The sequence below is a fragment of the Aquarana catesbeiana genome, linkage group LG03 (assembly GCF_042186555.1).
Source record: "Aquarana catesbeiana isolate 2022-GZ linkage group LG03, ASM4218655v1, whole genome shotgun sequence".
NCBI classification, from domain to species: domain Eukaryota; kingdom Metazoa; phylum Chordata; class Amphibia; order Anura; family Ranidae; genus Aquarana; species Aquarana catesbeiana.
The window spans coordinates 707,870,626-707,895,489 of NC_133326.1; the positions used below are offsets into that span (position 1 = coordinate 707,870,626).

Below are 24,864 nucleotides of genomic sequence, written 5' to 3' on the forward strand. Positions count from 1 at the left end.
CTTCCCTTGTGTCAATGAGAGGACCAAAGTACTACCTGGTTTCCTACTTCCTCCCTTATGACGACAATGAGAAGAACAGGGTATTTCTTGGTTTCAGCTTTCTCCCTCAAAACAAAAGGACCCAGCGTACTTCCTTTTTTAGCTTGCTCCATTATGACAACAATGAGAGAACCGGGCTACCCCCTGGCTTCATTTTTCTCCTTTATGATGACAATGAGATGTCCAGGGTGCTTCTAAGCTTCTCCCCTTATAACATTGGGGAAATCCAGGTGGGGGAAGAAGAGCCATCATGTAACCACTAATAAAGGGCATGCTTATCCAATAGATAGATTTTGCCATTCTAAGCTCAGAAGAACATTGCCACAAGACAGATGAGGTGATGCCTCTGCTTCCTCTGGGTATCTTGGTACCGACAAAGAAAGGTGGGAATCACTGGATAGGTTAGTATAAGTAGGCTGGGGGGGGATTAGGGGCAAAGAGACAGTGGCTCAGATTGGTTGTGCAAATTGTACAGAATGTATCAGATATAAATTCTAATCTTCCGTCTTCTCTCTCTCTCTCTCTCTCTCTAGACTGGGGAACCTCCACGATGTAGACTTAGGGACTCCGACCCCTGTGATGAAAACCTTCAAAGAGTTCCTGCTGTCCTTAGAGGACACGGTGGACGAGACGGAAGCCGTCAGACGCTACAACGAGTACAAATTGGAGTTCAGACGCCAACAGATGCAGGACTTCTTCCTGGCACATAAAGACGAGGAATGGTACGAGGCTTGCCTTTATCTGCCCTGTCCTCTTTTTCTCCTCCAATCCCCCCTCTTCTGTCTGTATCTTTCATGTCGCTGTCATTCCTCATCCTTCTCTTTATTAAAGGGACCCTGTCACCAAGAAATAATTGCAGGTAAGGGACGGCTCACACCTGAATCGCACAGGGACGCGGTCCTTGGTCTGGTTCAGGGTGATGTCAGGAATATATTGAAACCCGCTGCAGATGGGCCACCCAGTGTGTTTTTTCTTTTTAATGCGGTGTAGGAAACTCGCACGGGACGTGTGTTTCCCGCATCATGTTCTGGTGTGTACAAACCCTAACATCGTTCTAGTTCGAGTTCCCTGCCATGCAATCTCTGTCTGACCAATTAAAAAAAAAAAAAAACACATGGAAGACTTTGGAAGTAAAATTTTGGTTTCGGCTTGCAGGGACTACTGCAGCCTGTAGATGGCAGAGTACCCCTTTTTAAAGCTTTTTAAAGGAGAAGTCCAGTCTGAGCTCATTTGGCTGGGTTTCTCCTCTGGGTCACAGAAGTGCAATCCGTTTTGCACTCCTGTGACCCGTTTTTCAGCAGAGAGCGGTCTGAAGTCCTTTCTCTGCTGACGCCACTGGAATCAGTCCAAGCACCGCGTTATTTATCTGGATCCACCAGGTGCCTGGATTGATGCCTGTCTCAGCCTCTAAACGAGCTGCTCAGACTGAGAGGGCTGCTCCCCACCCCCTCCACAGCTCAGTGCTCCAGTGAGCATGGAGGAGCAGAAGAAGCAGCAGCTCTCCGCTCGGGGAGCTGTGAGAACTGAGCCATCGGCAATGTTTGATCGGTTCTCAGTGCAGAGGCGCTGGGGGACAGATGCAGCATCGGACCCATGTTGCATCCACCTAGGTGAGTATGATGGGTAAAAAAAAAAGCCATACTTCTCTTTTAATATTGTTAACTGATACAACTATACATTTTATGCATTTTTTTTTTTTTTTTTTTTTAATACTATGGTTGTATCAGTTAATAACAGTATTAAAAAAAGTAACTTTACTTTAAAGCGGAGGTCTGCCGTATTTTTTTTTTAAGTCAGCAGCTACAAATACTGCAGCTGCTGACTTTTAAAATATGGACACTTAGCTGTCCAGGGCGCCTGCGATGTCTGAACCCGAAGCCCATCTGTCCCTCGGCTGTCGGGTGCTGCCTCCGCCATTTTCGATAAGGGAATTGGGAAGTGAAGCCTTGCGGCTTCACTTCCTGGTTCCCTACTGCGCATGCGCGACTCACGCTGCGCTATCCCCCTGGTTCCTGCTGTTTTCTGGGACCCGTGTGTCTCCCAGAATACAGCGGGGGGATGTAGGGGTGTAGATACCTGCGGTTGGCTAAGGTATCTACGCCTGGAAGTGGGAGCAAAATACCTGTTATACAGGTATCTGCCCCCCCCCCCCCCTCGGCTGTCGGGTGCTGCCTCTGCCATTTTCGATAAGGGAATCGGGAAGTGAAGCCTTGCGGCTTCACTTCCTGGTTCCCTACTGCGCATGCGCGACTCACGCTGCGCTATCCCCCTGGTTCCTGCTGTTTTCTGGGACCCGTGTGTCTCCCAGAATACTACGGGGGGATGTAGGGGTGTAGATACCTGCAGTTGGCTCAGGTATCTACGCCTGGAAGTGGGAGCAAAATACCTGTTATACAGGTATCTGACCCCCCCCCCCCGAAAGGTGCCAAAAGTGACACCAGAGGAGGAACCGAAAAAGTGGAAGTTCCATTTTTGGGTGGAACTTCGCTTTAAACATTTTTGTGCATTTTAATATTGTGAGTTCCCCAAATTCACTTTTAACTACTTCGCCCCACTTTCACCCCCTTCCTGCCCAGGCCAATTTTCAGCGCTGTCACAATTGCGCGGTCATGCAACACTGTACTCGTATGACATTTTTATCATTTTTTTCACACTAATAGAACTTTCTTTTTGTGGTATTTAAAAACCACTGGGTTTTTTTTTTTTGCTGTATAAACAAAAAGACAGAAAATTTTGAAACGGTCAAAATATATTCTGCTGCATTACTTTGGTGAAAATAACCCAAATCAGCGTATATTATTTAGTCTGTAGGAAAGGTGTGTTTTTTTTTTTTTTTGTTAGAGCCCACAAACTATGGGATGCTTCTTAAAAAATCAATCAATCCTGATCAATGTTTAACCTTAAAGCGGGGTTCCACTCAAATTTTTAACTTAATCTTACCCCCTTCAGTTAATTGCATAGATGTTAAAATGCCGCAGGAAAATTTTTTTTAATCGCTGTAATTACCTTTATATTGTACTTTATTGTGGCACTTCCTGTCTCTCCTCCCATGGGAGTAGGCGTGTTTATTGCCTTTCCCCGGCGCTGCACTGTCTCCTGGGAGCTTAGTGTCAGGCTTCCCAAGATTCAGTGCGGAAACAATGATCATGTGTGTGAACAAGCTGTGAATGAACAGCCTTCACTGCATCCAGGAAATCAATGCTTGTGGGCTTCACATGCCCACAAGCAAGATGGAAACAGCCAGCATCGCATTTTTTAAGTTATTTTTCAGTACGAAAACAGACAGGCGGAAATATTACACCCAAACCGAGTATTATTTTGGGATTAGCAAAGTGTCTCAATGACCTAAAAAAGAAAAAAAGATTGGTCGCCGGACTCCCGCGTTAAAGCGTAGTTCCACCCAAAAGTGGAACTTCCGCTTATCTGATATCTTCCCCCCACCGCCTTTAGAGCCACAATTGGACCCTTTTGGGGGGTAGGGGGAAGCAGATACCTGTGTTTTTTTTTTTTTTTTTTTTTTTTTTCTTCACGATTGCGTATTCCAGTGAATTTCACTGCTATTGGCAACCGTTTTACTGAATAAAACTGATTTTTGTTTAGTGTGTTTTTTGTGATGTGTGCTAATCACATGGTGCAGAGATGGGCTGTGATTGGCCTTGTCTGTACTATGTGATCACTGTGACCAATCGCAGCTAGCAACACGGTTGCACACGAGTCTCATGAAAGGAAGCCATCCATTGTTTACAACTGTCATGTGATCTGATTGGGCACAGTGATCACATGGTACCAGCAGCAGGCAGGTACAGTGATCAGTCGTCATGCCGCAGCACGGGCCATACTAGGATGACGTCATATGACGTCCATCTGGAGCGAACGAATGTCCCGCCCAGCCTATTGTCAAATGACGGGTTCAGGGCACAATGTAATCCAATGGGAAGATTGTTGAAATAAATGGTCTGAGTCTCCAAATTTAATTTTTTTTATATGTATTATATGAGAGATGCTGCTAAGTGGTAAGATGTGACAGGTTCTCTTTAACAGTGACGCCGCTCCTGTGTCATTATCCCATGTCCCCTCCCCCTCCTCTATTCCCTGGCTCTGTACGCTCTGTGTGTGTAATCCAATGTATAGATATGTATATTGTGTTCTATGATGTCATATTTTCTCCCTGTAACCTAAACGCACTTCTCTCCTTCTCCGAAGACGCTCAAGGTGCGGATATCCTCCTCCTGGCGCCAGTTATTTTTTCTTTATTTTTTCTTTTTTTTTTTTTTTTTCCTTGTTCGTCTCATTTTTTGCGACGTTAGCCAGTCAGGTTTTTTTGTTTTCTTTAGATTTGAAACGTGTTAGGATTAGCTAGGACAGGTCGCAGCAGCGGGGGAGGAAAAAAAAAATGTCAAATGTAAAACCAAATCAAAGTAAAAAAAAAAACACAAAAAAACCCCACAAAAAAGTCCTGTGGATATTGGTGGTAATATGTTTTGTTCGGAAACTGCTGCACACACGGTAATGATCCAGGTAAAACCCGGGGTGATGTGATTGATCTGATCTAATCCAATGTTTTGGGGTGGGGAGGAGTGATTTGGGGAGGGGGTGGATATGTTGAATGGTACGCTGAGTTGATGATGTATGGGAGATGTGAATGTTGAGTTGTACTGTATCTGTGTTGTTAACTTGCTGGATGGGGAGGGTGTATGGCGGTGTTGAAAGGGTCAGTACATATAATACAGTACAATGCAAAACTGCTACTGCTGCATGACCCCCACAGGCTTCGTCCTGCAGTGAGGTACCCCTTCCTCTCCCCCCATCCTGCTGTGTCCCTTAAAGGGGTATTTAAATCTGACCTCTAACCTTCCCTCCAGTCTTGCACAGTTGTACCGGCTCCCCCCCCCACCGGACTGAAATGTCTTCCTCTGAATTCACTGCACACTGAGCTTCTCACAATGTGAATTAGAAACCTGCTGCTATTCAGAGCTGTGCCTCATTTCCTGGCAGGAGGATGTCCAGGATCATTTACTCTTTCCTCGCCAACCTGAGTGTTCCTGTCCCTTTCATTCATTGGTTTTCGGCTCAGCATCACAAACAGGCCTTAACACCTTCGCGCATGCCCCGGTGTCCCTTTAACAACATCCTGCCCGCGCTATATTCAAAATACGGCTACAGCGCTGGCTCACATTGCTGGAAGGACGTCTGTGGACCTCCTTCCATGATTGCGCTTCCCGGGCGCCGCCTGCAGCACGCGTTGGCAGGGATCTGTGATTGCTGAGTTCTTTGGACACAGTTGATCACAGATCGGGGTTAAGAGCCATTTACAGCGGCTCTTTACCATGTGACCAGCTGTGTCCGAACACAGTGTAAATAGGAAGATCCGGTTATCGTCAGTCCTTTTCTCACGCTGACGTGAGAGAAGTGGAGAGCGTTAAGCGGCAAGGAGATCTACACTGATAATCACCAGTGCCGCCCTCCACCAGTTTTGCCTCACCAGTGCTGCCCCCCACCAGTTTTGCCCCACCAGTGAAGGGGAAAAATTACTTATTTAGAACAATTTAAAACAGAAACTAATTTTTTTTTTTTTTTTTTAGTAAAAAATAAAAAATCCCAGTGGTGATTTAAATAAAGAAAGAAAACTCTATCTGTAGCAAAAAATAATAAAAATGTAATTTGGATACAGTGTTGCATGTCCGCGCAATTGTCATTCAAGGTGGGACAGCGCTGAAAATTTTGTCCTGGGCAGGAAGGGGGTGAAAGTGTCTGCTGTTGAAGTGGTTAAACAGCCCAGGGAGCATGACGGATTGGGGCGATATGTGACCACTGTAAACAAGGTCATATGATCGATCTCGCCAAGCTTACCGATCTTTAGTCAGGACCGAGAGCTGTCTACTGTGACCGAGCTGCAGGCTCAGCAACGTAAACATTGCTTTCGGGTTTGGGGCACATGCGTGATGTCTGACACTCTCAGCACACCAAGATTGGCCGACGAGGGACACAAAGCCTTCCCTTTTGTGGCCACCCTGTGCAGTAACTGGTGGGTGCTGGAAAGCTCCTGAAGCGTGCTTGTGAGGCGGAGTTCTATCTGACTTGCTGAAGCTTCTAATGCATGCTGTGAGAAGCTGATTCAGTCCAGGAGAGGAGTCGGTACAACTGTGCAAGACTGAAGGGGGAGGCCAGAGGTGGGCCTAGACCTGGCCAGCCTTATTGTAACCCAGTGTGACGGTGCGTTGATCCTTTCTGCACCCTCTCTCATTGCCTGATCTAACCCACCCTCCTCCTTCACAGATGTATACTTTTCCTCCACCTGACCGCCATGGTTCTGCTTTTTGTTTTTTACATCCAGCGCTACAAGTCTTCACTGTCTGCGATTGGCTCCACACTGGGGACACGCCCCCCCATAGAAGTCTGTGGGGTACTAATGCACGAGCGCAGCCAGGACAGTGAAGACTTGTGACACAACAGCAGTACTAAGGCCGTCCAATGGAATTAAGTGTGTATAATAGAGAGAGAGATATAGAGAGAGATATAGATATATATATATATATCTATATATATAGATCTAGATATATAGATCTAGATATATAGATCTATCTATCTATCTATATATATATATATATATATATATATATGTATATATGTATATGTATATATAGATAGATAGATAGATAGATAGATAGATAGATAGATAGATAGAGATATATATATATATATATATATAGATAGAGGATTATAGAGAGAGAGATTATATATATATATATATATATATATCTATATAGATATATATATCTCTATCTATCTATATAGATTAGATGGATCGATTGATATAGATTATATATAATCTATATATATATATATCTATCCATCTAATCTATATTATATCTCTAAATAAAATTATATATAATCTCTATATGTCTCTATTTATCTCTATACATCTCTCTCTCTCTCTCTCTCTCTCTCTCTCTCTCTCTCTCTCTCTCTCTCTCTCTCTCTCGATAGATCTATATCTCTCTCTCTCTCTCTCTCTCGATAGATCTATATCTCTCTCTCTCTCTCTCTCGATAGATCTATATCTCTCTCTCTCTCTCTCTCTCGATAGATCTATATCTCTCTCTCTCTCTCTCTCTCGATAGATCTATATCTCTCTCTCTCTCTCTCTCTCTCGATAGATCTATATCTCTCTCTCTCTCTCTCTTTCTCGATAGATCTATATCTCTCTCTCTCTCTCTCTCTCTCGATAGATATATCTATATCTCTCTCTCTCTCGATAGATATATCTATATCTCTCTCTCTAGCTATATATTTCTCTATCTATCTTTATATCTTTTCTGTGGAAGGGGAAGGTGGCAAATAGGATAACACTTTGGGGTTTGATTTTACTAAAACTGGAGTTTGCAAAATCCTGGTGCAGCTCTGCTTGGTAACCAATCCGCTTGTACAATTTAAGCTTTGACTATAAAACCTGGAAGCTGATTGGTTTCTATGCAGAGCTGCACAAGATTTTGCACCCTCCAGGTTTTAGTAGGTCAACCCTCTTTTGTCTCAAAGTGCTCTTCTCCTTTAAGCGAGTGGCAGGATGGGTTCTGGCTATGTAGAGGAGGATGTGGAGAGCGATGCTGATGATGAAAGTGTTGGGGTTGTAGAGTTGATCTGTTCTTGTATGTTGTCACACACTCAGCCGGTCTCACACTCTTCTTTCTTCTCCCCCCATCACCTTCTCTCTATCTCCCTCCATTTTTTTTTTTTTCCCTCTCTCTCGGCACGCACCATCTATCCGCAGGTTCCGCTCCAAGTATCACCCGGACGAGGTGGGCCGCCACAAGCAGGAGTCCCTGGCCGCTCTGCGCAATCGGCTTAACGCTTTCCTCTATCTGGTGGACAACAGCTGGCTGACTGAGATCCTGCTGGATGTGGAGAAGGCGCCGTCCATCATCAAAGTGCTGGATGCGGGTAATGTAGATCAGGGGTAGGCAAACCCTTTTAAAGAGGTGGAGATCTACCTGAACAACATGGGAGAAGTCAAAGATCACCGGGCACAGTGTCGCCTCCTCACAACTGATTTAAACCTATAATTACTGTACTACTGTGTCGCAATCGTGTGCATTACACGGCAATCATGGGTTTAAATCGCCACCTGTCACACACTTGGATCGCTTTTCACTCTTCTTTCCTGCTGCTGGCACCACTCTGGAGATCATGAGGTGGGGTAGGAGGTGGAGTGCAGTTGTATCGCTAGGAGGAGGCATCGGCTTATGCGTCTCTTGCTTCCTACTACAGGTCCAACTTTACAAGTAGTCCCTCTGCATTGCACTCTAATGCTCTGGAATGGCGGTTCAGCAGGCCCAGACTGCGATCTACCAGTCACCTGATCTCCATTTACAGGTTGCTGATTATCCATCCCACGCAGAACATCAATTTTATTTCGACCTATCCCGGTCATGGGTACGGGGAAGTGTTGGTATTTGAATGCGCCTTTTATTAAACTTTTGTCGTCTTGTCGGTCACAGCTGTCATAAAAATGGAAGGTGGAACGGAAATCGACTTGAAGATATTAGATGAGGAGGAAGAGCAGGCCAAAAGGGAGGCGGCCAAGAAAGAGGCCGCCAAGAAAGAGGAGGGCCGGACCTCCGATGGGGCCGCCAAACCGGCCGAAGAGAAAGAGGCGTCTGCTAAGGTAGGAGCCGTGATGAAATTTAAAGTGATTGTAAAGTTTTTTTTTTTTTTTTTTTCTATAAAAATAACAAACATGTTATACTTACCTGCTCTGTTGCAGTGGGTTTGTGCACAGAGTAGCCCAGATCCTACTCTTCTCGGGTCCCTCTTCTGTACTCCTGGCCCCTCTCTCCTGTTGAGTGCCCCCACAGCAAGCAGCTTGCTATGGGGCACCCGAACTGAGTCACATTCTAATGCATAGAAGGCATTAAGATAAACCTCCTGCCTTTACAACCACTTTAATAATAAGTGTACATAACCGTGCAGACTTTTTTTTTTTTTTTTAAAGAAATGTTGCCCTGCTCATGCGAACTACGTGCACCCCTGGGGCGCGCAGCGGGGCACGATCGCAGACTATTGTGTTAACAGGAATCTACAGATTGCAGGTCTCGTCAGGCCGCTGTGACCACATGATCGCTGTGCAATCACCTCACCTAGTAAACAATAGTCATGAATTGAATCCATTCATGACATCATTGTTTGTTTTACGATTGTGTTTTATCTGTGATTGTTCAACAGTGATCACATGGTACCTGGGACAATCACAGGACCCTGTACTATGTAATAGCTGTGGCCAATCACAGGACCCTGTACTATGCAATAGCTGTGGCCAATCGCAGCATCACAATAGCAAACAATGGGTCATAAATGAAAGCCATTCTTAGCCGTTCATGTTACTATGGTGAAACTGAGCTATTGTCACTAGACAGTATATTTAACCACTTCCCGCCTATAGTAGATTGACGGCTGGGCGGTGGTTCTGTTATCCTGACTGGGTGTCATATGACATCCAGCAGAATAACATGTCGGCACGCGCCTGCGGGGGCATTTAGCATGGCGATCGCTAGTGCAGTGTGTCACTCTGGCACGCCGCATCTCTGATCGTGGTAAGGAGCCTTACCACGTGATCAGCTGTGACAAATCACAGGAAGTGCTGGTAAACGGCTGACAGGGAGAGCCGATCGGCATCTCTCCCTGTTACTCTGTTGGGGGGGGGAGCACATTGATTATCAGCACAGCCCCAATCAGATGTGCCCATCAGTTGCCAAGCAGTGTCCCAATAATAGTCTGTCAGAGCCCACCACATTGCCAATCAGTACCCAGCAGTAACACCTGTCAGTGCCCATCAATTCTACATATCAGTGCCGCCTCATCAGTGCCCGTCTGTGAAGGAGAAAACGAAATTTTATGACAAACTAAGTTTGTTTAGCAAGAAATAAAAACCGCAGTGGTGATCAAATGCCACCAAAAGAAAGCTCTATTTTTGGGAAGAAAATGATAAAAATTTAGTTTGGGTACAGTGTTGCATGACTGCGCAATTGTCATTCAAAGTGCGACAGCGCTGAAAATTGTCCTGGGCAGGAAGGGGCGAAAGTGCCCGGTATCGAAGTGGTTACAAAAAAAAAAAAAAAAAGTTAAATTGAATAAATTTTTTTTTTTTTTTTTTTTTTTAAATTAACATACTGCCACCAGTCAGTGTCCCTGATCGCCGCCACACCAGTTTTATGATGCCGCTGTACTGCACTGGTGACAGTACGTAAAACAAAAAAAAATTGGGGGGGGGGGGTTTGAGGTGGAGAAATCCCCCAAATTTTTATTCATTTTCCAAAAAATTGTGACAAAAAAATTACAACTTCAAAAAACTCACCATGCCTCTTATTAAATACCTTGGACAGTCTACTTTCCAAGAAGGGGTAATTTGGGGGCTATTTGTACTGTCCTGGCTTTTTCGGGTTTTAAGAAATGAGGCCCATCGGTACATCAGGATTGATCAGTTTTCAGATATATATTACATAGTTTGTGGACTCTATAACTTTCCTACAGACTAAATAATATACACTGATCTGGGTTATTTTCACAGAATTTTTTCAGAATACAATTTGGCCTAAATTTATGAAGAAAGATTATTTATTTGCAAAATTTTATAACAGAAGCCAAGAAAAACGCATTTTTATATGTAGCAGAATACATTTTGGCCTAAATGTATCAAATTCGATTTTATTGGATGTTTTATAACAAAGTAGAAAATGTTATCTTTTTTTTTTTTTACATTTTTTTTTTTTTTTTTTTTCTGGGCTTCTTTCTTTTATATAATAAACATAAAAAAAATGCAGTGGTGATCAAGTACCACCAAAAGAGAGCTCTATTTGTGTGAAAATACAAATCACATTTGGGTGCAGCGTTGCATGACTTTGCAATTACCAGTTAAAGTAGCGCGGTGCTGAATGGCAAAAAATGTCTTGGCCATGAAGGGGGTAGAACCTTCCATTTGGTTAATATATGGAAGTGTTCAGTTCAGTGGTGTCTGGTCTTACCCAGGGAGAAGAAAATGCTTCCATGATTGGGAAAATAAAACGAAAGATGCGCCCCGGGACTTTAAATGAAGTGGGTACCGTTTCCGCCAGTAAACATAACAGTAGTAAATAGAGTATAAGGTTTATTCAAGAAAAATTGTTTACATGCATAGATAACACCAACAGTTGCCAATTTAAAAAGATACATAAACGAGATATTGACACATAGCTGTAATGGCAGTCATAGTACACGGGCATCATACTACCCGACTAGTTTCGAGATCCAGCTCGCTCTTCAGGGGTGGATTTGTGTAGCAATGTACCACTGAGCTTGACCATGGCTAACAGGTGTGCAGCTCCAAGACGGCGGCAGCAGGTGCCTCACCAGGGAGCTGAGGGGGCAGAGTCAGATGGGACCTCGCCAGGGGCCAAACGGAGAGCAGGCATGGGTGTAGTGATGTATCCAAAGAGACCTTGTTGGTCCATAAAGAGTGTAGGCTGAGTATGGTGAATATCTTGAGTATAGGAGTAATGAAACACAGCAGGCAACCTCCAAAGCTGTGTGTGTCCTCAGTGAAGAGTGGAATTGGGATGATTGTGAAATGTCCCCGCTCTGCTCCTATTGGCTGTTCCCGCTGTCAGAATGATGCAGCAGAGGGGATCTCACAGATCTTGTAGTCTGAAGGGTTCAAGTCCTGGGACTGCTCTCCCTTTACACAGACAGGACATACACAGAGCTGTTTTTGTCATTCAAGGAGCTCAGCTGACAATCATTTACGGCTTTGCTCAGCGTTGAGTAGTTTTGAGAACCTGTCATCATTTGTCTCCTAGACTGACACGGAGAAGGAGGGGGAAGTGGAGGAAAAACCAGCCAAACCTGAAGAGGAAGAAGAGAAGAAGGTGGAGAAAGAGGAGCCAGAGCGGGAAATCAGAAAGGTACAATGAAGGTTTTTATATCTGTCTGGCCACTGTGTCCTCATGACCCCAGACAGGGAACAGGGATGTTCAGCTTCTAGCTGGTGCAGAGATGAGGGGAGAGCTCCCCCTTTTTTTTTTTTTTTTGTTCGGGCCACGGTCTGGGCCAGCGGGTTAGAGCTTTCTGTATGGGCCACGGTCGAGGCGAGGGGATAGCTCCTCTGTATGGGCCACGGTCTGGGTGAGGGGGAGAGCTTTCTGTATGGGCCTTGGTCTGGGCAGGGAGATAGCTCCTCTGTATGGGCCATGATCGGGGCGAGGGGGGATAGCTCCTCTGTATGGGCTACAGTCTGGGCGAGGGGATAGCTCCTCTGTATGGGCTACGGTCTGGGCGAGGGGATAGCTCCTCTTTATGGGCCATGGTCGGGGCAAGGGTATAGCTCTTCTGTATGGGCCACGGTTGGGGTGAGGTGAAGAGATTTCTGTATGGGCCACGGTTCGGGCGAGGGGATAGCTCCTCTGTATGGGCCACAGTCTGGGCGAGGGGATAGCTCCTCTGTATGGGCTACGGTCTGGGCGAGGGGATAGCTCCTCTTTATGGGCCAAGGTCTGGGCGAGGGGATAGCTCCTCTGTATGGGCCAAGGTCTGGGCGAGGGGATAGCTCCTCTGTATGGGCCAAGGTCTGGGCGAGGGGATAGCTCCTCTGTATGGGCCACGGTCGTGGAGAACTTTCTATATGGGCCACGGTCTGGGCGAGGGGATAGCTCCTCTGTATGGGCCAAGGTCGGGGCGAGGGGATAGCTCCTCTGTGTGGGCCACGGTCGGGGGGTGGGGATAGCTCCTCTGTGTGGGCCACGGTCGGGGCTAGGGGATAGCTCTTCTGTATGGGCCACGGTCGGGGCGAGGTGGAGAGTTTTCTGTATGGGCCACGATCCGGGCGAGGGGATAGCTCCTCTGTATGGGCCACAGTCTGGGCGAGGGGATAACTCCTCTGTATTGGCCAAGGTCTGGGCGAGGGGATAGCTCCTCTGTATGGCAAACGGTCGTGGAGAGCTTTCTATATGGGCCACGGTCGGGGCAAGGAGATAGATCCTCTGTATGGGCCACGGGCTGGGTGAGGGGAGAGAGCTTTCTCTATGGGCCACGGTCTAGGCAATGGGATAGCTCCTCTGTGTGGGCCACAGTCTTGGCGAGGGGGAGAGCTTTCTGTATGGGTTGGGGAGAGGGGATAGCTCCTCTGTGTGGGCCATTTTTTCAGGGTTTGGGGAGATCTTTGTACTGGCTGCAATCGGGGGGGGGGAGATTACTCTGGTCTATTTTTGGAGTGAGGGGACATCTCTCTCCTTGGGCCATAGATAGTAATGACCAACGGCTCTCACGCTGGCCACTATCTCCTCACATAACTCTAGACAGAGAAGAGGGATATTCTGGGGTACTGCAGGAATAAGGGGAGGTTTCCCTTCATGGGCCATGGTTGGGACTCGGGGAGGGGGAGCTTCCTGTAAGGGCTCTATACAGTAATGACTACAGACCTTGTGACTAATTTCTCATAGCTCCAGTCGGGGATCAGGGGTGAGAAGAGATCTGTGTATATATGGTTGGTAATGAGCGAACGGGAACTCCTACGTCCTTACAGCTGACCTTTTCCCCTTCAAAAGCACACTTGCATGATCAGCATTAAACACATTACACGAATAAGTCAAAATGGTATGAAAACTTCCAACTATTTCTCTTCTACCTCTCCCAAGGCACTGCCTCCTGGGAAGGTTACATCACCAGCACTTTCCAGGGAGCTCTTGTAGCATTTCATGATATCTTGAGAGATCTCGGAAAGTAGTACGTTGCTTGCTTCCCGCAGTTGTTTACACTTTGCCATAGGTGTCATCGTGTGACAAAAGCTGGCATTGTTGAAGCCACGGCAGTATGTACACAGGCCGCAGCTCCAGGGTTTACATATGATCCTTGATCTAGCCTGGTTTGTGATTTTGTTTTCTTTTTTGTGTTTTGCTCTTGCTTCAGCAACTAGATTGTTGTGTGGCGTAATGCCACTAAAGCCATGGCAATAGTTAGTTAAAACTAGAGGTCGACCGATATGGGTTTTTCTCTGGCTGATGTCAAAATTTAGAAATCGGGATGGCCAATATATGCTGCGATTTTTATTTTTTTACGGCCGATATTTTACGCCAATTTTTTTTTTCTTTCTTTTTTCGGCGGGTGGCACTGATTGACACTGGCAGGTGTGTAACTGACATATGTAACTGAATGCAGAGAGAGACCAGCTGTCAAAAATTCAGCGGTGATGTCGGGGGTGGGTGGAACCCAGCAACTATCGAGCGCCAGCCAAGGATTGGGCTGCTTTAGAAGGGGGGCTCGGGCCACTCATACGTGGCGGCCCGCACAGATCCCATCCCCATTGGCTTGTGTTTGATAGCTGCCGGTCCTGCCCACCCCCGACATCACTGCTGAATTCTGACAGCAGGTCTCTCTTTGCATTCAGTTACAAATGTCAGTTTCACACTCGGTGGCTCCGGAAAGCGTCAAGCGCTGCTCTGCCAATGGAGTGTGGGGAAGGGAGGAGGAACACTTGTGGGTCGACGGGGCACGGTATGATTAAATCGGCCGTATTTGCATAATAATCGGCTGATTTCTTAAAAAAGGCCAAATATTGTCTGATATATCAGCTGACCTCTAGTTAGAACCAGCCGTGCAATCTGGTGCAGAGGTCATTGGTGGGCCAGCTCAGGGAGCGAGGAGGAAGCCAGTCACCAATGACATAGAGATTTAAAATGGCAGTGTGGGGGTGAATGGGGCCATCGGTTCTTCCTAGGCAAATGTCATGGACGCTGACGGTTAATTAAGTGTGTGGGGTGGGAAGTCATCTATTTGTATTTATTTTTATTTCTCTCTAAAAAAAAAAAAAAAGGCTTCTCATTTCGTGGTCCGTCTTCCTTTTTCTTTTTTCTCTGTAGAAAGCTTTCTGGAAGGAACTCATGGGTGATGTGTGGGTTTTTTTTTTTTTTTACTTTTTTTTTTTTATCTCCCTATTTTTGTTTTGCAGTCGACCAAGAGAAAAAGGAAGCACAGCGGAGACAGTGATGATGGCAGCGATTCGGAATCTGGATCGGGTTCTGAACCGAGCAGCCCCAAACCAGAAAGGGGGAGCCCAGAAAGGGAGAGCCCGGAAAGGGAGACCCGTAAAAGCCGGGAAAGAGAGAGCCCGGAAATAGAGACCAGGAAGAGCCCGGAAAGAGAGAGCCCGGAACGGGAGATCCGGAAGAGCCGGGAAAGAGAGAGCCCGGAAAGGGAGACCCGGAAGAGCCGGGAAAGAGAGAGTCCAGAAAGCCAAGAAAGAGAGAGCCGGAAGAGCCGGGAAAGAGAAAGCCGAGAGAGTCGCAAGAGCCGGGAAAGAGAAAGCCGAGAGACTCGGAAGAGTCGGGAAAGAGAGAACCGAGAGACTCCGAAGAGTCGAGAGAGAGAGAGCCGAGAAACTCGGAAGAGCCGGGAAAGAGAGAGTCCAGAAAGCCAAGAAAGAGAGAGCCGGAAGAGCCGGGAAAGAGAAAGCCGAGAGAGTCGCAAGAGTCGGGAAAGAGAAAGCCGAGAGAGTCGCAAGAGTCGGGAAAGAGAGACCCGAGAGACTCGGAAGAGTCGAGAAAGAGAGAGTCGGGAGAGGGAGACTCCGCGGGAGAAGGAGAGTCAGGGGCAGAATGGGAGAGGTAAGTGCCACCTAGAACTTGGGTTCTGCATAGTAAATCCCAGAATTTTCCAATAGTCAGTGAGCCCACTGACGATGAAATCTTTGCTACTGAGAGATTTAACGTGAACTAATTTGCAGAACATTAAAATCAATTGGACTCTGAGAACTGTTATCAAGAAGTTAAATCTCTCCGTAGCAGCAAGGTTCAATTGTGTGTGTAGTCCTAGCCTAAGAGTAAGACATCATACTTTTTATTACTCTTTGGACTTGTTTACACTTCAAAATGTGGCATTGGACACTCTGAATGTCAATCAAAGCTCCTGTCACTAAATAAGTGGTTACCTTACCAGTTCTGTTCACACGTTGCATTTGCTTCGCTTTAACAAAATTATACCCCATGTAATTTTCTTGGTGCTTCAAAGCATTTGCAAAGCCTCCATAGAAGTCTGACAACGCTCGCTTACAGCACCTGCAGCTTTTGATGGGCTTTTATTCAGCGTTGGCTTTGCTTTGTTTTGGAGGTTGGTATGAGAGATCCCAGGATGCACTGGGAAACCAACAAGTGAACTGAAAAGACGTTGTCAGCTGTCACTTTGGGTTCATGTGAATATATTCTGGGAGTGTCTGGTGCAGATGTCACATGTAGTGTTGAGTAGTGGGAAGGTGAGCGAGGCCCGGACTGGAGTATAGCAAATAGTGGATGTCACGTGTGGTGTGCAACATGGGAATGTTGTAGCGTGAGGTGGGCAGGGACCCAGAGAGGGAGGGACTGAGTGGCAGAGGATCAATAGAGCTGGGGGACAAGATCAGGAGAAACTTGCAGATTTCACATGTGGTGCAGAGCGTGGGAGCAATACAGCCTGAAGTGAGCGGGGAGAGGAGGAGGAGCAGCAAAACAGAGGATCAACAGAGCTGGGGGTTACTACTAAATGGGGGATCAGCAGAGCTGGGGGTACTACTGAGTAAGGGATCTGATGAACAAGGGTAGTGATAGCGCTGGGGATCTGCTGAGCGAGGGTACTGATGAAGTTGAGGAGCTGCTGAACTAGTGTACTGATGGAGCTGGGGAGCTGCTGAACTAGTGTACTGATAGGCGCTGAGGAGCTGCTGAACTTGTGTACTGACGAAGCAGAGGCTTAGCACATAGGAAGATTTCTCCTAAAAGAAGAATCCTCAGCACAAGGGTCACATACTTAACTGCAAGTTATGTCCCTTGTGCTGATTTTTGTGTTTTTTGATTTTAGCTAAACTTCGGCTTTTTATCGACCTGTCATTTTGCCTTCCCGGTTTCCTCCCATTCCTTATCTACATGACTCCTCGTTTCCTGGTTGGAGGACCTCCATCAGGGTCAAGCCTTTTCCTTTTCTTCATTGGATTGCAATGGTAGAGGCTTGGCATCACACGTGTGCGTTGAGTAGGGCGGTCTGTATGGGAATGCGGCCTTCCTAGGAAAGTTGACTCCTCCAGACTGACTCCCACCCATCAGGGCATTTTTTTAATATTTCCTTAACTCTTCCCAAAAGCCCATACCTCATTGTAGATCCAGTGATGTCATCGCTGGGTCTCTGTCCTCCTCCTGTGCAATGCAGGCAGATCATGGCTGGTGGGAGGGGACAGCAGGGTGCTTCCTGAAAACATCTCTTACGCTCTATCCTGATGCAGGCAGTAGGCTCACTGTTGGCAGGGGTTATACGTCCTTCCATTCTTGGGAGTGTGGCTACATTTGCATGGAGACTCAGTAATGGCCACATGGGGTGCTGAACCTCCACCATTGCAAGAACTGAAATCCAATGAAAGGGGGTGGAGCCAGGGACAGTCAGGTGAAGAGGAAATGAGGCGGAGCTCTATCTGACATGCTGCAGCTTCTAATGCACGCTGTGAGAAGCTCATAGTGTGCTATGAAATCAGGAATAAGACATTTCAATCCAGGAAAGGAGTCGGTATAAGACTGAAAGGGGAGGCTGGAAGGAGAATTTAAATATCGTAACTGATCTGTTGTTGTTTTTTGATTGGGCAGAGGATTCCCCTAAGAAGGAAGAAGAGGAGAAGCCAAAAGAAAAACCCAAGGAGGATGTGGTGAAGCCCCGCCCCTTACACAAGACCTGCTCCCTCTTCATGAGGAACGTGGCCCCCAACATTTCCAAGGCCGAAATCACTGCGGTGAGAGCTCCACCCAGAGGCCGGCTGTTGTAGCTGCATTAGACTTTTTTTTTTTTCTGAATGTGATCAGATCATTATTAATCCCCCATTATATGTATTGGGGGTTGTCCTATGTGCACAGGGGGGTGCTGCACACCCATTGTGCTTCCTTTAAGCTGGCCATACATTGTACAATTTTTTTTTCCTTTTTTACCAAAATCATCCCTCGTATATATGTTGGGGTTGTCCTGTATGCTGTGCCTGTACAGCCATTGTGCTTCCTTTACACTGGCCATACATTGTACAATTTTTTTCCTTCTTTAGTTTTACCAAAACCATATAATATGAGGTCACACCTAAACACTTTCAGTTTGTATGCAATCAGAGGAAGGTCTTTGCACTACATAGATGAAGGTAAATCCTAAAGGAAATCGAACAAGAAAATTTGTATAATGTATGGGGGCAGCTTTAGGGCAGGTCGGTTACTCACACCTATTGAAAGCAATCCAATTCTCTGCTTGATTCAACCACTTGCCGACCAATCGCGTACCTGGTACGTCATCGGTCTTCAAGTGGCTGGACTGGGATGCAGGAATCACCCCAGTAAACTTTTTTTTTTTTTTATATTATTATTATTTATTTTTTTCTCTTTTCTTTTTTTTTTTTTTTACAGGCAGTGAGCTCTCTTCCAATAGCAATCAGAGCAGCTAACTAGCTGCTCGACTGCTGATAAAAGCAGTGGGAGGAGACGTTATGAGGTCACGCCCAGGCTCTGCATTAGAAAACATTGCGTTGCCTCGGTTGGGAAGCATATATATATATATATATATATATATATATATATATATATATATATATATATATATATATATATATATATATATATATATATATATATATATATATATTTTTTTTTTTTTTTTACTTCGGGCTTCCCAGCCTAGAGGAGAGATGTGGAGACTTGTAGACCCCAGATCTCTTCATAAAGAGGACCTGTCGTGCCCTATTTCTATTACAAGAGATGTTTACATTTTTTTTTTTTTTTTTTTTTTTTTTTTATTTCCGTGTCATTCTATCAGCATATTTTTTTAAAAATCCATTTACTGTACTTGGTCTCGCCATTTATATTGCAAGTGAAGTGCGGTCCCCAGTGCGGGTGAGATTTCCAGTAAGTCATTGGCACCCGCACACAGCCCCTGCGATTTTTATTTTATTTTTTTACTATATATATCTATATATAGATATAATATATATCAATTTTTTTTTGTTTTATTATTTTTTTAATTTAATTTTTTTTATTTTATTTTTAAAAAAAATATATATTTTTTTGTTTTTTTACTTTTTTTTTTTGGCTGTGGGCACAGGTGCGTTTCCCCGCAGCGGGAATCACCAGCACAGATGTGAACCCAGCCTCAGCATTTTATTCATGCCCTTGTATGTTCCTTCAACTGATCTCGTCTTCTCTCGTCTGTTTTCGTTCCAGCTGTGCAAAAGATACCCGGGATTCCTGCGGGTGGCGCTGTCTGACCCTCAGCCTGAGAGGAGGTAAGAGGGGAAGCCCTGACTGAGGGAAAGGGGGGGGGGGGGTGATAACAATGCTTACCACAAGCAGCCTAGGCTTTGTTTGTTTGTGTCTGAGCTTCCAGTCTTCTTCATACAAGATGCTGTGAATGCAAAAGCAGCTCAGGAGCACCTGAAAGCAATAGTAATATTGTCTCTCTTTGTGCTCGTTTTTTGCAGGTTTCTCCGCAAGGGTTACGTGACGTTTGATCGCGGGGTCAACATTAAAGAGATCTGCTGGAATCTGCAGAATATTCGGGTATGTATTAAAGTGATTTGTAAAGGTTCATTATTTTTTTTTTTTTTTTATATAGCAAACATATCATATGTGCCTCCCATTTGTGCAAGCGTTTTGCACAGAGTGGCCCCGATCCTCCTCTTCTGGGTATCCCCAGCGGCGCTCCTCCTCTTCATTGGGTGCCCCCACAGAGAGCCGCTTTCCATGTAGGGCACCCGTGCGGGCGCACGCTCCCGAGTTCTGCTGCGTCTATTGGCAGACAGCTGGACTCGGCCCCGCCTCCCGTGTCATGGGATCTAATTGACAGCAGCGGGAGCCAATGGCTCCTGAAGAATTCAGTGGCTCAGGGAAGCAAAACCATGGTGTGGTGGACCCAGGGGCATTATGAGATTAATCCTAATAAAAAGCGCAATGACAAGCACAATAAGAGCAAACAATAAAGTGGTACAAATCATATCGGCATGATAAAACCACCAATAGTGAGAAATAAAACCACCAATAGTGAGAAAACTTAATTGTTGAGTAATGTAGATTGAAATTAATAAAATTCAATCAACATATAATATATTTAGCGGAAATTATAATATATGTGTGTACACACACACACACACACACGACAAAAGCTTATTACCCTCCTTTGCTCTACTCAAAAATTGAAAAAAAAAAGTTTTACCTATAGTATATTATGACGGCTTGTAATGCGATATAGATAGAGAGATATATAGATCTACATCTAATCTATATATATATATATATATATATATATATATATATATATATATATATATATATATATATATATATATATATATATATATATATATATCTATATATATCTATCCATCCACATAGATAGAGAGATATATATATATATATATATATATATATATATATATATATATATATATATATATATCTATATATATATATATATATATATATATATATAGATATATATATATATATATAGATATAGATATAGAGAGCCTGTCATGATATATTATAGGCAAAACTTTTTTTTTTTTTTCCTTTTTTTTTTTTGAGCAGAGCAAACGAGGGTTATAACCTTTTGTCAGGTCTTTTTATTTGCCATCTGCATCCCATTGGGGAGATTTTCCTTCATTTCCTGCCCCATAGCCAAAACAGGAAGGGAGAAAAAATTCCCTGCACATTAAGGAATTGCGGACCTCACTAGGCCACCAGAAATGGAAGATTACTTTTCTGGGGACAACCAAACATGTGGGATTTTCTTAACCTTTCAATGATCATGTAAACAGGACAACTAGAGAAGATGACTCTCTATAAGGGGAGAGCACAGACTGCAATAAAAACTGACAGGTGTTCTAATCCATCTCAACTCTATTCAAATCGAAAAAAAAATGTTTTGCCTTTTAACTATTCCTTAATAAAATATATATATTTATGAATTCATATAATTGCTTCTAATATTACAGGCAATTGCATTTATTAATTTATAATTAATGTTTCAATCTATTAGAGGCAATATCTTATACACATACAGTTTTTTTGTTGCAGAAACCCTTCAATTTCTGCTGCTGCTTTCACTATAAACTTGTCCTTTGTACTTGGCGCTGCGGGAGGTAAGGAGGAGGGGGCCAAACTTCTGGGAGATCAGGCCGTGTCCTGTCTCCTGGGAGTGGGGAAGGGGATCTGTCAAAAACGGGTCCCCCCAAAAGGTGAAAAATGTGACACCGGGAGGGGGGGGAGGAAGCGTTTAAGCAGAAGTCACACTTTTGGGTGGAATTCCGCTTTTAATTACCCTTGTGTATGCTTTGAGATACCTCAGAGGTCACCGCCGGCGCTGTCTTTGCATTCTTCGTATGTCATCACTTTGCTTTAATTTCCAGCTGCGTGATTGTGAGCTCAGCCCGGTGGTGAACCGAGAGCTGTCCTGGCGTATCCGCCACGTGAACGGCATCACACAGCACCGACCAATCCTGCGCAACGACATCAAGCTGGCTGCCAAACTCATCCATGCCCTGGACGAGAGGGGACAGCTCTGGAAGGAGACACAGGATGGCCAGGTGAGTCCCTGGTGGGAACTAACAAGTTCAGCGATGTGATTGGATGCATCGCCTTGGGTCTCCAACCAATTACTACTTCTTTTTTTTGTTTGTAGGAGGTGGCAGCCCAGAACCCTATTCTGAAGAACATCACAGATTACCTGATAGATGAGGTCAGCGCAGAAGAGGAGGACTTGCTGTGGGGGTCAGGAAGGACAGGTGGAGCCGAACCGCCGAAGGAAGGCAACCCGACCGAGATTACAGTGGAGAGGGACGACAAGCTGATCAAGGTACCTAAATGGGCTCAAATCGCACCACAGACCATAGTCTCTCTGTACTAAAAACATACAGCCATGTCCCTGCATTGCTCATTTGTATTCTTTGTCTACACAGGTCCTGGACAAGCTGCTCCTCTACCTGCGTATTGTACATTCCGTAGATTATTATATTACCTGCGACTATCCCAGCGAAGATGAGATGCCAACTCGTTGTGGAATCATGCATGTCCGAGGTCCCATCCCCCCAAATCGCGTTTCCCACAGAGAAGGTAAGTGGCCAAGGAGAATTTCTGCCTTTTTTTTTTTTTTTTTTTTTTAATTTTATTTCTCTTGGCACCTTCGTTCTCTCACAAACAAAGATCCATATCCACTGAGGACTGATTAGATGATGCAAATTGGGTGCACTGGGGTCACTAGATGACTCGGGGATCCTCTGGGGTCACTAGCTGATTCGGGGATCCTCTGGGGTCACTAGCTGACTCGGGGATCCTCTGGGGTCACTAGCTGACTCGGGGATCCTCTGGGGTCACTAGCTGACTCGGGGATCCTCTGGGGTCACTAGCTGACTCGGGGATCCTCTGGGGTCACTAGCTGACTCGGGGATCCTCTGGGGTCACTAGCTGACTCGGGGATCCTCTGGGGTCACTAGCTGACTCGGGGATCCTCTGGGTGCACTAGCTGACTCGGGATCCTCTGGGGTGCACTAGCTGACTCGGGATCCTCTGGGGTGCACTGGGGTCACTAGATGACTCGGGGATCCTCTGGGGTCACTAGCTGATTCGGGGATCCTCTGGGGTCACTAGCTGACTCGGGGATCCTCTGGGGTCACTAGCTGACTCGGGGATCCTCTGGGGTCACTAGCTGACTCGGGGATCCTCTGGGGTCACTAGCTGACTCGGGGATCCTCTGGGGTCACTAGCTGACTCGGGGATCCTCTGGGGTCACTAGCTGACTCGGGGATCCTCTGGGGTGCACTAGCTGACTCGGGGATCCTCTGGGGTGCACTAGCTGACTCGGGATCCTCTGGGGTGCACTAGCTGACTCGGGATCCTCTGGGGTGCACTAGCTGACTCGGGATCCTCTGGGGTGCACTAGCTGACTCGGGATCCTCTGGGGTGCACTAGCTGACTCGGGATCCTCTGGGGTGCACTAGCTGACTCGGGATCCTCTGGGGTGCACTAGGGTCACTAGATGACTCTGAATCCTTTGGTCTTAACTAGATGACCTGGGGTGTACTAAGGGTCATTAGATGACTCTGGGTCCTCTGGGGTGCATGGCGATGAACATGATGGTCGGTGTAATTCTTCTAAAACTCTGACTTATGCTTGCAGTGGCTGACTGGCAGAAGACGTTCGAGGAGAAGCTCGCCCCTCTCTTTGCTGTCCGGGAGAGCCTGTCTGAGGAGGAGGCGCTGAAGATCGGGAAGAAGGATCCTGAACAGGAAGTGGAGAAGTTTGTGACAGCGAACACCCAGGAGCTGGGCAAAGAGAAATGGCTGTGTCCTCTGAGCGGCAAGAAATTCAAGGTCAGTGTGTGGGCTTTCTATATTCTGACATCCTATTCGGGGGGGGGGGGTCAGGCAGTGAGAGATTCTGGAGACTTTTTGCATAAATAAGAACTTTTCTCTTTCACCTTAGTCACCATAGTGTACAGTAACAATATGTATGTCCTGTTTGCTCAGGGTCCGGAGTTTGTACGGAAACACATCTTCAACAAGCACGCCGAGAAGATTGAAGAGGTCAAAAAGGAAGTGGTTTTCTTCAATAATTTCCTGATTGATACTAAACGTCCCGCACTCCCAGAGGTCAAACCTATCCAACCACCAGTGGCTGCTGCACAAGGTATGTCCTATGTGTGTTACCCTGCAGGTGGAGAACAGACTCGTATCCCCTTCTGTATGTTTCACCCTGCAGGAGGACGATAGACTTGTAGCCACCTTCTGTAACACCAGGCTCATTTTTTAGACTCAAACATTATTTATTATTATAATAATAATAATAATGTATAAATAACAAAAAATAAAAATATATATATAAGTGTGTGTGTATATATATGTATATATATATATATATATATATATATATATATATATATATATATATATATATTTTTTTATATATATATATATATATATATATATATATATATATATATATATATATATATATATATATATATATATATATATATATATATTTTTTATATATTTTACAATTTTTTTTTTTTTTTCAGGACTGGCACCCGGACTGCTTTACCCTCACCAGGGACCCCAGGCCCTCTTGCAATATAATCAGCCGCGGCCCCAAATGATGGGTTACGGAGGTGAGTGTGTACTCTGTTTGGGGTGATGAAATCGCCATCTGTAGAAACATTTCAGAAATAATTTCCCCCCTCCTTCTTCTTTCAGCTCCTCAGTTTCCTCCCAATCCTTATGGTGCCGGGAGAGGATATGACACCTTCAGAGGCCAAGGCGTCTACCCCAAACCACGCAACCGGTAAGGTGGCCGTATCTTGGATGCTTTTAGCACGTTATTTTTTTTTTTTTTTCTTTAGTCCCCTGACTTCTTAAATGCTCCTTTTTGGTTTTTCTGTCCCAACAGGATGATGCGCGGAGACCCACGTTCTATCATCGAGTACCGCGACCTTGACGCACCAGAAGACGTAGACTTCTTTTAACATCCCCCCGCTTGTTTTATTATTTTTCGCCCTCAGTCGCTGCACTTTTCCCTCCCACCTCTCACTGACGTTACTGCCTCCATCCGGTCAGTATTTTTTTTTTTTTTTTTTTTTAATAAAATTTTCAGGACTTCCAGTTCATGTGTAATTTTGTTTTGATCAATAAACTGGTTCCCTCTAAAGCCTCTTGTTTGTGGATAAGTGTCATGGGATTGTAGGTGATGAAATGAAGGGAATAGCAGTCGGCCAGCAACTACTTCAGCTCTGGAATATTTTTTCCCTCCTTCATGATCAGGACATTTTTTG

At 45.3% G+C, this 24,864-nt stretch overlaps 1 protein-coding gene across 1 annotated transcript; it reads left to right on the top strand.

The window, feature by feature from the left end:
- Positions 1-572: 572 nt before the first annotated feature.
- SRRT (serrate, RNA effector molecule) lies at positions 573-24,659 on the top strand (the record flags this gene model as incomplete). The annotated part of the gene is given in 16 exon segments (XM_073623103.1): positions 573-761; positions 7,808-7,977; positions 8,535-8,701; positions 11,865-11,969; positions 15,008-15,662; positions 17,661-17,803; positions 19,266-19,327; positions 19,523-19,601; positions 21,449-21,625; positions 21,721-21,894; positions 21,998-22,151; positions 23,214-23,407; positions 23,564-23,723; positions 24,115-24,204; positions 24,290-24,377; positions 24,483-24,659. Coding segments are annotated over 16 exon segments (2,683 nt in total), but the record flags the coding sequence as incomplete, so codon positions are not given.
- Positions 24,660-24,864: the final 205 nt, after the last annotated feature.